The sequence below is a fragment of the Bidens hawaiensis genome, unplaced genomic scaffold, assembly GCF_021521415.1.
Source record: "Bidens hawaiensis isolate Kalapana, Puna unplaced genomic scaffold, B.hawaiensis_p1.1 tig00017854_1, whole genome shotgun sequence".
NCBI classification, from domain to species: Eukaryota; Viridiplantae; Streptophyta; class Magnoliopsida; order Asterales; family Asteraceae; genus Bidens; species Bidens hawaiensis.
This window is the reverse complement of record NW_027492691.1, coordinates 331,180-340,449: the sequence shown is the minus strand read 5'-3', so window position 1 is coordinate 340,449 and position 9,270 is coordinate 331,180. Positions and strand designations below refer to the sequence as shown.

General features: G+C 35.0%; 1 protein-coding gene and 1 pseudogene across 2 annotated transcripts; one reads left to right on the top strand and one right to left on the bottom strand.

Annotated features, from left to right (window-relative positions):
- Positions 1–572: 572 nt before the first annotated feature.
- LOC143554802 (uncharacterized) lies at positions 573–4,186 on the top strand. The gene is made up of 13 exons (XM_077044481.1): positions 573–680; positions 1,452–1,653; positions 1,778–1,788; positions 1,898–2,084; positions 2,221–2,318; positions 2,402–2,615; positions 2,773–2,870; positions 3,188–3,326; positions 3,414–3,530; positions 3,611–3,724; positions 3,799–3,906; positions 4,039–4,100; positions 4,175–4,186. The coding sequence occupies exons 1-13, from the start codon at positions 573–575 to the stop codon at positions 4,184–4,186; spliced, it is 1,470 nt and encodes a 489-aa protein (XP_076900596.1).
- A 1,791-nt stretch (positions 4,187–5,977) lies between these two features.
- On the bottom strand, positions 5,978–8,654 carry LOC143554784 (protein ABIL2-like; annotated as a pseudogene). Its single transcript, XR_013139081.1, has 7 exons — positions 8,354–8,654; positions 8,193–8,275; positions 7,953–8,103; positions 6,778–6,874; positions 6,634–6,694; positions 6,447–6,535; positions 5,978–6,351 (listed from the first exon to the last, which is right to left on the bottom strand). The product of XR_013139081.1 is annotated as a protein ABIL2-like (transcript).
- Positions 8,655–9,270: the final 616 nt, after the last annotated feature.

The window sequence follows — 9,270 nt, the reverse complement described above, 5'->3', positions numbered from 1 at the left end:
GGCTGGTTTGGTAGTAGGGTTGTAAATAAACTGGACGTCCGTTCTTCAAGAAGTTCGTTTATTTTCGTCCATTTAATAAACAAACCGGACATGAACAAAAAAAATTTGTTCAACAAGCTTAACGAACAAACAAAAAAAAATCATTCATTAAGCTTAACAAACGAGACCGTGTTCGTTCAATAGTGTTAGTGAACGTCCGGTAAACAAAAAAAAAAATTCGTTCATTAAGCTTATGTCCGTTAGTTTTGTTTGTCTGTTAGCGTCGATTTACAATATTAACGAACAGACACGGATAAACTCAATTTCTTAACGGACGAACACGAACATAAATTTTTGTTCGGTAGAGTTTTCGTGAACCATCCGATTGTCCGACAAAAGTTTAACGGGCGAGCATGGACAAGTTCTCGTCCATTTGGATTTTGTCATTTACTGAAAGCTGAAAAAACCCCAAAGCCAAGATATTAATTGGTTCCCGCCTTTACGAAAATATAAACAAACACTGAAAAATCATTCAAAATTAGGGATAAATAAACATCTTACATCTGAAGCAATCAGAGTAGTGAAGAAGGAAAATGGCGGATGACGAGACGAGATGGACGGTAACTCACACGAAGCATAAAACGCAGAAACGCAAGGTTTATCAGGACGGTTTCTTAGAGCTTCAATCTTCCACTCACAAGGTCCATTCCACTTCTCTCTCACTTATTTAATCAATTGCGTGCTATGCTAGCACATGTACTAGTTACTAGTTAGTTTCAAAGGCTTTTCAGACCACAGGTAGGTTAAATTGATTGGGAGTGTAGGTAGTTTATACATAGATTGATTATTTGTTGATGACTTTTGCTGATAGAAGTGCCGTGGATGCAGAGATGATAGATGCATATATGTGTGTGTTCATATAATACCTGAGTTATGCTTGCTGACGTTGAGAGATTTTGAGATGAGGTTTATCAGTTTATGCATGATATTTCGTTTTCAGATGGCAGATAAGTGTAGTTTGTTTACATTAGCTTAATCATTTTCTAGTGTCTGCTAGTAACCTGAGCAAAATCCTTTAGTGATATATAAGCTCTTGTAATACTGTACTGTATTATAATTTTAGGTTTATTAACAATCTGGTCGGAACACTCAGACATCCATGTTTAAAGGCACTTGTACTCAAGCTCATTGTTATTGCATTTTGGACATTTAATTTCTTGAATTAATCAAAGGCTCCGGGATCTAACAACTGGTGACTATGGTAACAAAATCTACTTGAGCCACTATGCTTACCACCTGTTCTTGAGTAGTGTCCAAGTGTGAGTGTTGTAGTTTCAATATTTGACATAGATGGCCTCAAAGAAGTAGTATGCAAGTTGTTGCTTTTGGGTGATATTAATGGTCTGGCAACTACTCTATGTCTAAACAACAGTGTCAATTTTTCATGAATAATGCTTAAAAGTCTTGTACAGGTTAAGCTATATGATGACTGTGATAAACTTTTGGAGAGCAAAATTGTGAAGCTTGATGATGCTGTCAGACCAGGTGAAACAATAACATTTGGTGCTTATCTTGTTGATATTGGTGATCCTGATGGAGAAACTAAACCCATTCCAAACCCTATTCTTCAAAGAGACAAAGTTATGGCTGATAGGAAGGGGGCACTCAACAATAGTAAGCTAAAAGATTAAACATCTTACTATTGTGTGCATTTAACTGTATGCCAAATAATAATTGCTTGTTTTCTGATGTTTAGTTGGTAAGTTTTAAACAGTTATATGCCTTTTTTTGCCTTTAGAAACCAACATGGTTAGCTTACACAATCGTAAAGCATCATCCACCAATCTTAGTCCATCACAGAAAATGATTAGAGGTTAGTTATATTGCTTTCACAAATGTAAAGTGTTTCTGAAAACAGGCATGTCACATGTGCAGAAACATTGCTGATAGGCTGATATTACTAAGATTTCATTCATACAAACAACTTGTATTAGCTGTTGCGCTTATGTTAAACTCCTTAATATCAGAGTTCAAGAAACGTGAGGTCAACATATATCGTTCTTCACCACCCAGTCGGCCAGACCCTGTGAAAGATGATTCAGCAGGTTATTTTTTAAATGCACCACTTTTTCTTTAACTGAAATTCTGAAAATGTCAAACATGATTTCTTAAAACACTAGTTGTTTCTTAGACCCATTGTAGAATAGTTGAATATTGATTCCACTTACGTTTTGCAATTAGAGTGGCAGGTCTTGTACACTACTCAATTAACACAAAAAGCCAAGAAGTTTCATGATGGAATCTTGAAAGTCACAGTTTCTGGATTGCGTGGGAGGCAGGTTAAATTTGTTATGCTATCTTTGTATCTATAAAAAACAGAAGCATATGTGTTCATGATTTTTTGCTTTTTTGTTTTTATCAGGTGGTGTTGTATGATGAAACAAAGAGACTCTTAGACAGCAGATTTCTAAAAAATGATGACACTATTAATGCTGGTGATACAATGAGATTTGATGGTCATATAGTGGACATCGTAGAACTGAAAGACAATAAACCTCTCAAAAATACAAATGTTGATGAATGTACTGGCTATAAACAGAATACCGTGCAGTCAAACATTCAAACTGATATGAAAGGTTAGTTCTTATACACTCTTTGACCTTTTACAAGGCATTTATGTTTATTTAAATTGACTATATGCATGTAGGCAGTTGTTTTATTATGTTATTTTACAGTTTGCAGATTAACTCAATGTTTTTTTTATGGTTTATCTTATTATTCTTAATCGTTTAGAGTGGGATGTCATGTACACTGCTCAAGTAACCCAAAAGGCCAAAAGGTTCCAGGATGGTGTCTTGAAACTTATGAGTTCTGGATCACAAGGGAGGCAGGTGAATTTACATAAATGGTCACTCTACTATTGCTTAAGTAACAAGTTTAACCTCAAAAGTCTATTAAGTGATTTAAGTTGAGTAGATTTCACGATGAGATCAAAAACAGATATGAGCTTACAATCTTTATGGTATTATTTCCATATCTTACTTTTTAGTAAAAAAAAACGATAAAACTTAAATTTCATCAGAGTATGTCGGTGAAAACACTTGCAAATGGCTTTATCTTTCTGGCAGCTAAAGTTCAGTCTTCAGTGACATTTTTTTTAAAACCTTTTGTTTACCACTGATTTTAGTGACCCATGCTTGCATAATAGGAGGCTACTCTGTTAGCAGAAGATGGAACACAATTGTCCCACAGATACCTTAAACTCTTAGAAGACATCACTAGTGGAAGTTCATTCAACATGACAGGTTATTTGGTGGAAGTTGGTGAGCTAAGAAAGAATTCTGTAGGTAGGTTTTTGTAGTGTCATAAATATGTGAAATTACTTAAAACTACACATAAGATAATGTTTTTCTGTTATCGGCTTAAATGTGTAGAAAAATGCCCAAGACAAGCTTCTACACTGGAAAATGAAACACCAGCAAGTAGGATTATTGATGTGGATAATATCAAGTTATGTAAGAGAATCCAAGCTACAAGACCACTCTCTGAGGGTAAGAATATGAATAAAGTCATTGGTCTTGCTGTGTAACATGGGTATGAAATTTTATTTGTTTCTTTCTTTTATTTGTAGTAAAACCTCCAAAAGGAGCATTCTTGTTGCAAGATACTGAACAAAAGGTTAGAAAGTCTGCTGCAGATGCAGTTATATCAACGACTATCAGCAAAAGCAAGTCTGTACGTGACGGTATGTATGCAAGCTGCTATTTGGTTTAACAAAAGTTTTATTTTTGTTGATTTTCATAAATACTTTCTTTGCAGCCCATTCAATTTTGTCCATTCTGAAAAAACCGAGAACTCAAGAAGGCATTTCTGTTGAAAAGGTACATTTAAAGGCTGAACAAGAGGAAACTCGCATGTCTTCAGAAGGTATTCAACCATACATTGCTCACATGTTTTCAGGCAATGCTATTTTATATATATCGTTATTAATTTTTTGGGTTAGATCTTATTAGTGCAGTGATAAGCAAATTCTGATGTAGATGTTTGTATGTTTTGCAGCAAAATCTACCTCAAACTCCAATGAGCTAGCTAAAGAAGCTAAAGATCAAAGTAACACTGAGGTACTATAAAGGAATAGATATAATTGAAAAGCTCATTTGATTCAATATTAACAAGGGATATAAATACAATACAGGAGCTAAGTTAAAGGCGAGAATTAAGTAAATGCAATTAATTAAAATATATGCCAAGCATATTATATGGAAAATAATATCTCTAATTGTTTGACCTTGCATGATTTTCTCCATCTTGAATACTTGGCTTATTTGCATCTTTGATATGCTCCTGCAAGATGGACGATCGTGTTGTGAGTCCAATCTTGGATATGAGATAGTTGAATCTTGCTCGTGGTAGTGGATTGGTGAGGGCATCGGCTAATTGGTCGTCCCCACTAATGTATGTGACACGTGTAGAACGACTTTGAACTAGTTCGCGTACAAAGTGGAAGTCGAGTGCTAGGTGTTTCATTCGAGAGTGAAACACCGGGTTGGCGGAATATTGTGTTGCACTCATATTGTCACAGAAGATGGTTGGTGTAGAAATTGATGTGTAGCCAAGTTCTTTTAAAAGAGATTTTATCCAAATAATTTCCGTTGTAACCGAAGCGATAGCACGAAATTCAGCTTCTGTTGAGGAGCGTACTAGTGTGGGTTGTCTTTTTGAGCTCCATGCAATGGGGTTTGACCCAAGATAAACGACAAACCCGGTGGTGCTTCTATAGTTATCTTTATCACCCGCCCAATCGGCATCGGTGAAGCCATGAAGGTGCAATGGTGAAGTGCGACGTAGTAGGAGGCCTTTGTGTATTGTGCCATGAAGGTATCGTAGTAACCGTTTAAGAGCATGCCAATGCGTAGAAGTAGGTGCATGCATAAATTGTGAAAGTTTATTCACGGTGAAGGCAACATCCGGCCTTGTGAGTGATAAGTATTGTAAGGAACCAACTAATGCTCGATATTCAGTTGGTTTTTCAAGCGGTGTTCCATCATGCAAGGTGATTGGTTCGGAGCATGCAATCGGTGTGGTTGTCGGTTTACACTCGCTCATATTGGCACGTTTAAGAAGATCATTTATGTATTTGGATTGAGATAGGAGGATTCCATGGTGATGAGGGAGGACTTCAACACCAAGAAAATAGGAAAGATTTCCAAGATCCTTTAGGGAGAATTTTATGGCGAGTGTGGAGATGAAATCATTAACAGTTTTAGGGGATGGACCTGTGATAATGATATCATCCACGTAAACGAGAATGAAAATAGGGGAAGAGGTGTTTGTTTGAATGAATAAGGATGGGTCGGAGATTGTGGGTTTGAAGTGACGAGAGTGAAGATAGTTTTTGAGTTCTTCGTACCAAGCGCGTGAAGCTTGGTGAAGGCCATAAATGGCCTTATTAAGTTTGCATACATGAGAAGGAAAAGAAGGATTGATGAATCCGGGGGGTTGTGCCATGTACACATCTTCGGTTAATGTGCCTTGAAGAAAGGCATTATTAACGTCTAGTTGACGAAGATTCCAATTTTGTGAAATGGCTAGAGATAAAATTAGACGGAGTGTTGCAGGTTTAACAACGGGACTAAAGGTTTCGGCAAAATCAATCCCCTGTCGTTGATGAAAACCTTTTGCAACTAGTCGTGCTTTAAGGCGTTCAATAGAACCATCCGGATTGTATTTGGTACGAAATATCCATTTGTTACCAATTAAATTAGCGGCTTCGGTGGGTGGAACAAGAGTCCATGTTTTGTAAGGCATTGAATTCTTATATATGGTCTCTTATTTTCTGCAATTTCTAGAAATTTTGATAAAGAACTAATAGCATCATCGCGCTTTACATGATAATACGTGAACATATTCTTATCTCTTATATCAAGAAAAAAACATGGAAAGTATTATCTTCTTGTGGATCACCCTTCCAATGAAGGCTTCTTCCTGGTTATCTGTATCATATAATATTGTTCTTAGACTTGTATATACTAAGCAATGCTTTAAAAAGATTTCTTGTTTTCTTAGTATAGATTCCCATATCTCTTGTGCTTTGTCTTTGCGGGTACAAGGCTTGAGATTTCCCAGCGTCTGTTGGTGTCTGAAATTACGCAGAATGGCATATTAGATTATTAATTCTTAAATTACAGCACAAAAAACACGAAAGAACTTTGCTTACTTGCTGTGCCCTACAAGACGAGTTCGGACTGATGGACCGATGAACAGAAGAGGCAGAAAGCTTGACAGAAAAGCTTGGACACGTGGGCTGAAATGCAGAAGACCCTGAGCATTTAATCGAGAACCGAAGAGGTGACATTGACCGTGATCGTTTTTCTGGTTGAGATAATTATAATTAGTAGTTTGGTACATAGTAAGAGTAAAAAAGGTTGAAAATAGTATCAGCTTGAAACAACTCTGTTTTTGCTAACCTTGTTTTTTGTTTGATGCAGCCTTTGTAAGTGAGAAGGTAATTAAACCCGATGGCAACTCGGTAGAAGTTTGTCTAGAATACCCTTTTCTGCACAAGTTTTTATACAATGAGCTTTCTTTGCGGAGCTTCATCAGAGGTAACGCTTAGCATTTTTATAAATATGATAATTTAGCAGCCTCTGTTACCTTAAACCTGATGACTGGACTGATCCTTTATTGACTTTATCAGATTTAGAAATGCAACCTTCTGTGGCAATAATAGACTATTTTTTTGCTTAGTATATGACATAATTAGGAATATTCAAGACAGTACTGAAAAACTTAAATGACCTTTAGGGTACTGCTTATAATACTTTGGTGTCTGCATCGTCAGTGATTGCTGTGACAGCTCAACATAGTGAGCACACGTTTGGCATGTATGTAACCGCTGCCATAATCATCCAGAAAATCACACATAATAGTTAAGAGGAAGATGAAAATAGAAGATTTTTCACTATTTTTATCTGTTTACTTATAGATGGGTTGCTTTGAGTTGTGTTTTATATTATTTTGAATGTAGCCTCAAATCTATTTTTAACGCGTACAAATTTTAATATCATTTTTATTCGAATATTTAGATTATTATTTTTATTATAACACTGCTTTTTTTAACTACAAGTAGGGGGGGTTCTGAAAAACCGTAAATCAAAAAAACCTAATCTGAATTCAGAATTCAATTTTCAATTTGGTTATAACCCCAAATTTGATTTATGGCTCGATTGGCGAATATGTTTTTTTTTCTTTTAAGCAATTAGTTCGATTTATTCGGTTAACCGAACTAATCGATTAAAATATGAACTATAATAATTATTTTGTATATGAGCCATTCTTTTTTAAGCCCATTTATGATATGTTGCCATTAATCATTTCGGATGTTCTATTATGTTTAAAAGGTTTATGGTTAGGATGGTTTTCTATGGTTGACCGGCTGACTATTTAACAGTTTAGATATTTTATTATGGCCTCTAACTTTTGGTTTTAGAATGTATATGCTGTGTTTGTTTATTATAGCCTTTAACGACTGTTCGGATCCGGAACACAAACAAAAATAAAATTCAGACCAATTTGTTGTTTTTGATAAATTCGATTAATATGGTTTGAATCGATTTGTTCGGTTTTAACCGAAATCGAACCGAATTGAATTCGGTTCAATTACCCCTTTTCCGAATTAGGTTAGGTTAGGTTAGGTTAGGTTAGGTTTTCGATTAGGGGTACAAAAATCTCATAACCGAACAAATTGAATAAATCGTTAACCGAACCGTTGAACACCCCTAACTACAATTAACAAATTACTTATTTGCTTCTCTCTCTCTCTCTCTCTCTCTCTCTCTCTCTCTCTCTTTTTAAATGGACAAAACATGTTTGTTTGCCAACTTGAACCTGTTATCTTGCCTCCCTCTAATTACTTCCTACTAGAATAATATATATATTTTGTTCCTGAGGAAAGGATCAACCTAAATTATCACCTGTTCAATGCCGGACATTCGAATCTTTGCTTTAGAAACTTCATTGACATGTTCATCTAGTAAATTGTTAACTCTATCCGTCACACAGCCCAAGTGGTCAACGGTTTTAAGCAGAGACTTGGAGATGTAGTCCTTTAAGCTTTCTAACAACCTACAAACATATAAACAAAGAAGCTAATCAAGTAAAAAAACATAATTTTACAGAGAATATCACCACAAAGCAAATATTGTGCCACTTACATTTCTTTTTTATCGTTCTTATGATACGAATCTTCAAAATGCTCTGCAGCTGAGTATAACTGCTCTTTTACATTTCGTAAGTCCTATAAATTTTGTTATATTAATTAGAAAAATAAGATCTTGAACTCAAAATTTCAGTTATGTGCGTGAAAGAGAGAAACCTTGAGTCCATCAGCAAATAGCAAGCGATGGCTCGATAGAAATTTATCATAATTCTCCATTAGGACATAAACAATTTCAAGTTTCCTTCGCCTGCATAAACACCTAAACACAAAACATAAACAATGCTATAACTTATAAGCTGTGGTCTAAATAAAATCGGAGTTTAAATGCAGAACACTTGTCGGGATGATTAAAAGAGTTTGTTATCCAAGCAGACAATAAGTTGTTGGGTTAAGTTGGGGTTGGAAAGATCTTTAGTGGTTAGTTTTGGAGGGAAATGTTTTAGACATGCTTTCCAACCACTCCTCTTATTAGGGAAATTATTAGCTGAGATTCTACTTACTTGCAAATAACTTCACATGGGTTTGCATGGTTTAATGCTGGTTTTGGGGCATGGCTATTATAGGTGACAAATTAGGCGGGTTGGGTTGATCCATTCAATAAATTTGGTTTAACTTTTTTGAATTTTTATAAATAGTTCATGCATTAATGATTTGGTTACTTAATGATCCATGCTTCGATCATAAAATGTATTAGTTAGAGTTTATTATATTATTTTTGCCATAGTTGGGATATATAATTTGATTCAAATAAATAAAACATATTTTAAGAGTCTGTATTAGATCAAATATATTTATTAGAGTTTATTATATTATTTTTACCATAACAAAAAATATTTATTTTATATGTTGTAAGTCATTTGATATTGTTTTCTTTAAAGTTACTCTTTTAATTTATCTGTTTTAAGAAAAATATAACCTTAAAATGTCACATTTAGACACAAACGTGTTAATGATTGGTGTTATAGTGGTGATTTCATTGTATTATTGCTTCTTCATGAAGACATGTTTCTAATGATGATGAGTTGAAATAAGGTAAAATACTAAAAACCCTTTCCTTTCTACCGCACAAATGA

What these genes read in the sequence shown, in the direction of transcription:
- LOC143554802 (XM_077044481.1), top strand. Translation starts at nt 573, where the DNA reads ATGGCGGATGACGAGACGAGATGGACGGTAACTCACACGAAGCATAAA. An exon ending in TACAAGACCACTCTCTGAGG is followed by an intron (nt 3,531 to 3,610) that starts GTAAGAATATGA and finishes TTTTATTTGTAG; the next exon opens with TAAAACCTCCAAAAGGAGCA. An exon ending in AAGCAAGTCTGTACGTGACG is followed by an intron (nt 3,725 to 3,798) that starts GTATGTATGCAA and finishes CTTTCTTTGCAG; the next exon opens with CCCATTCAATTTTGTCCATT.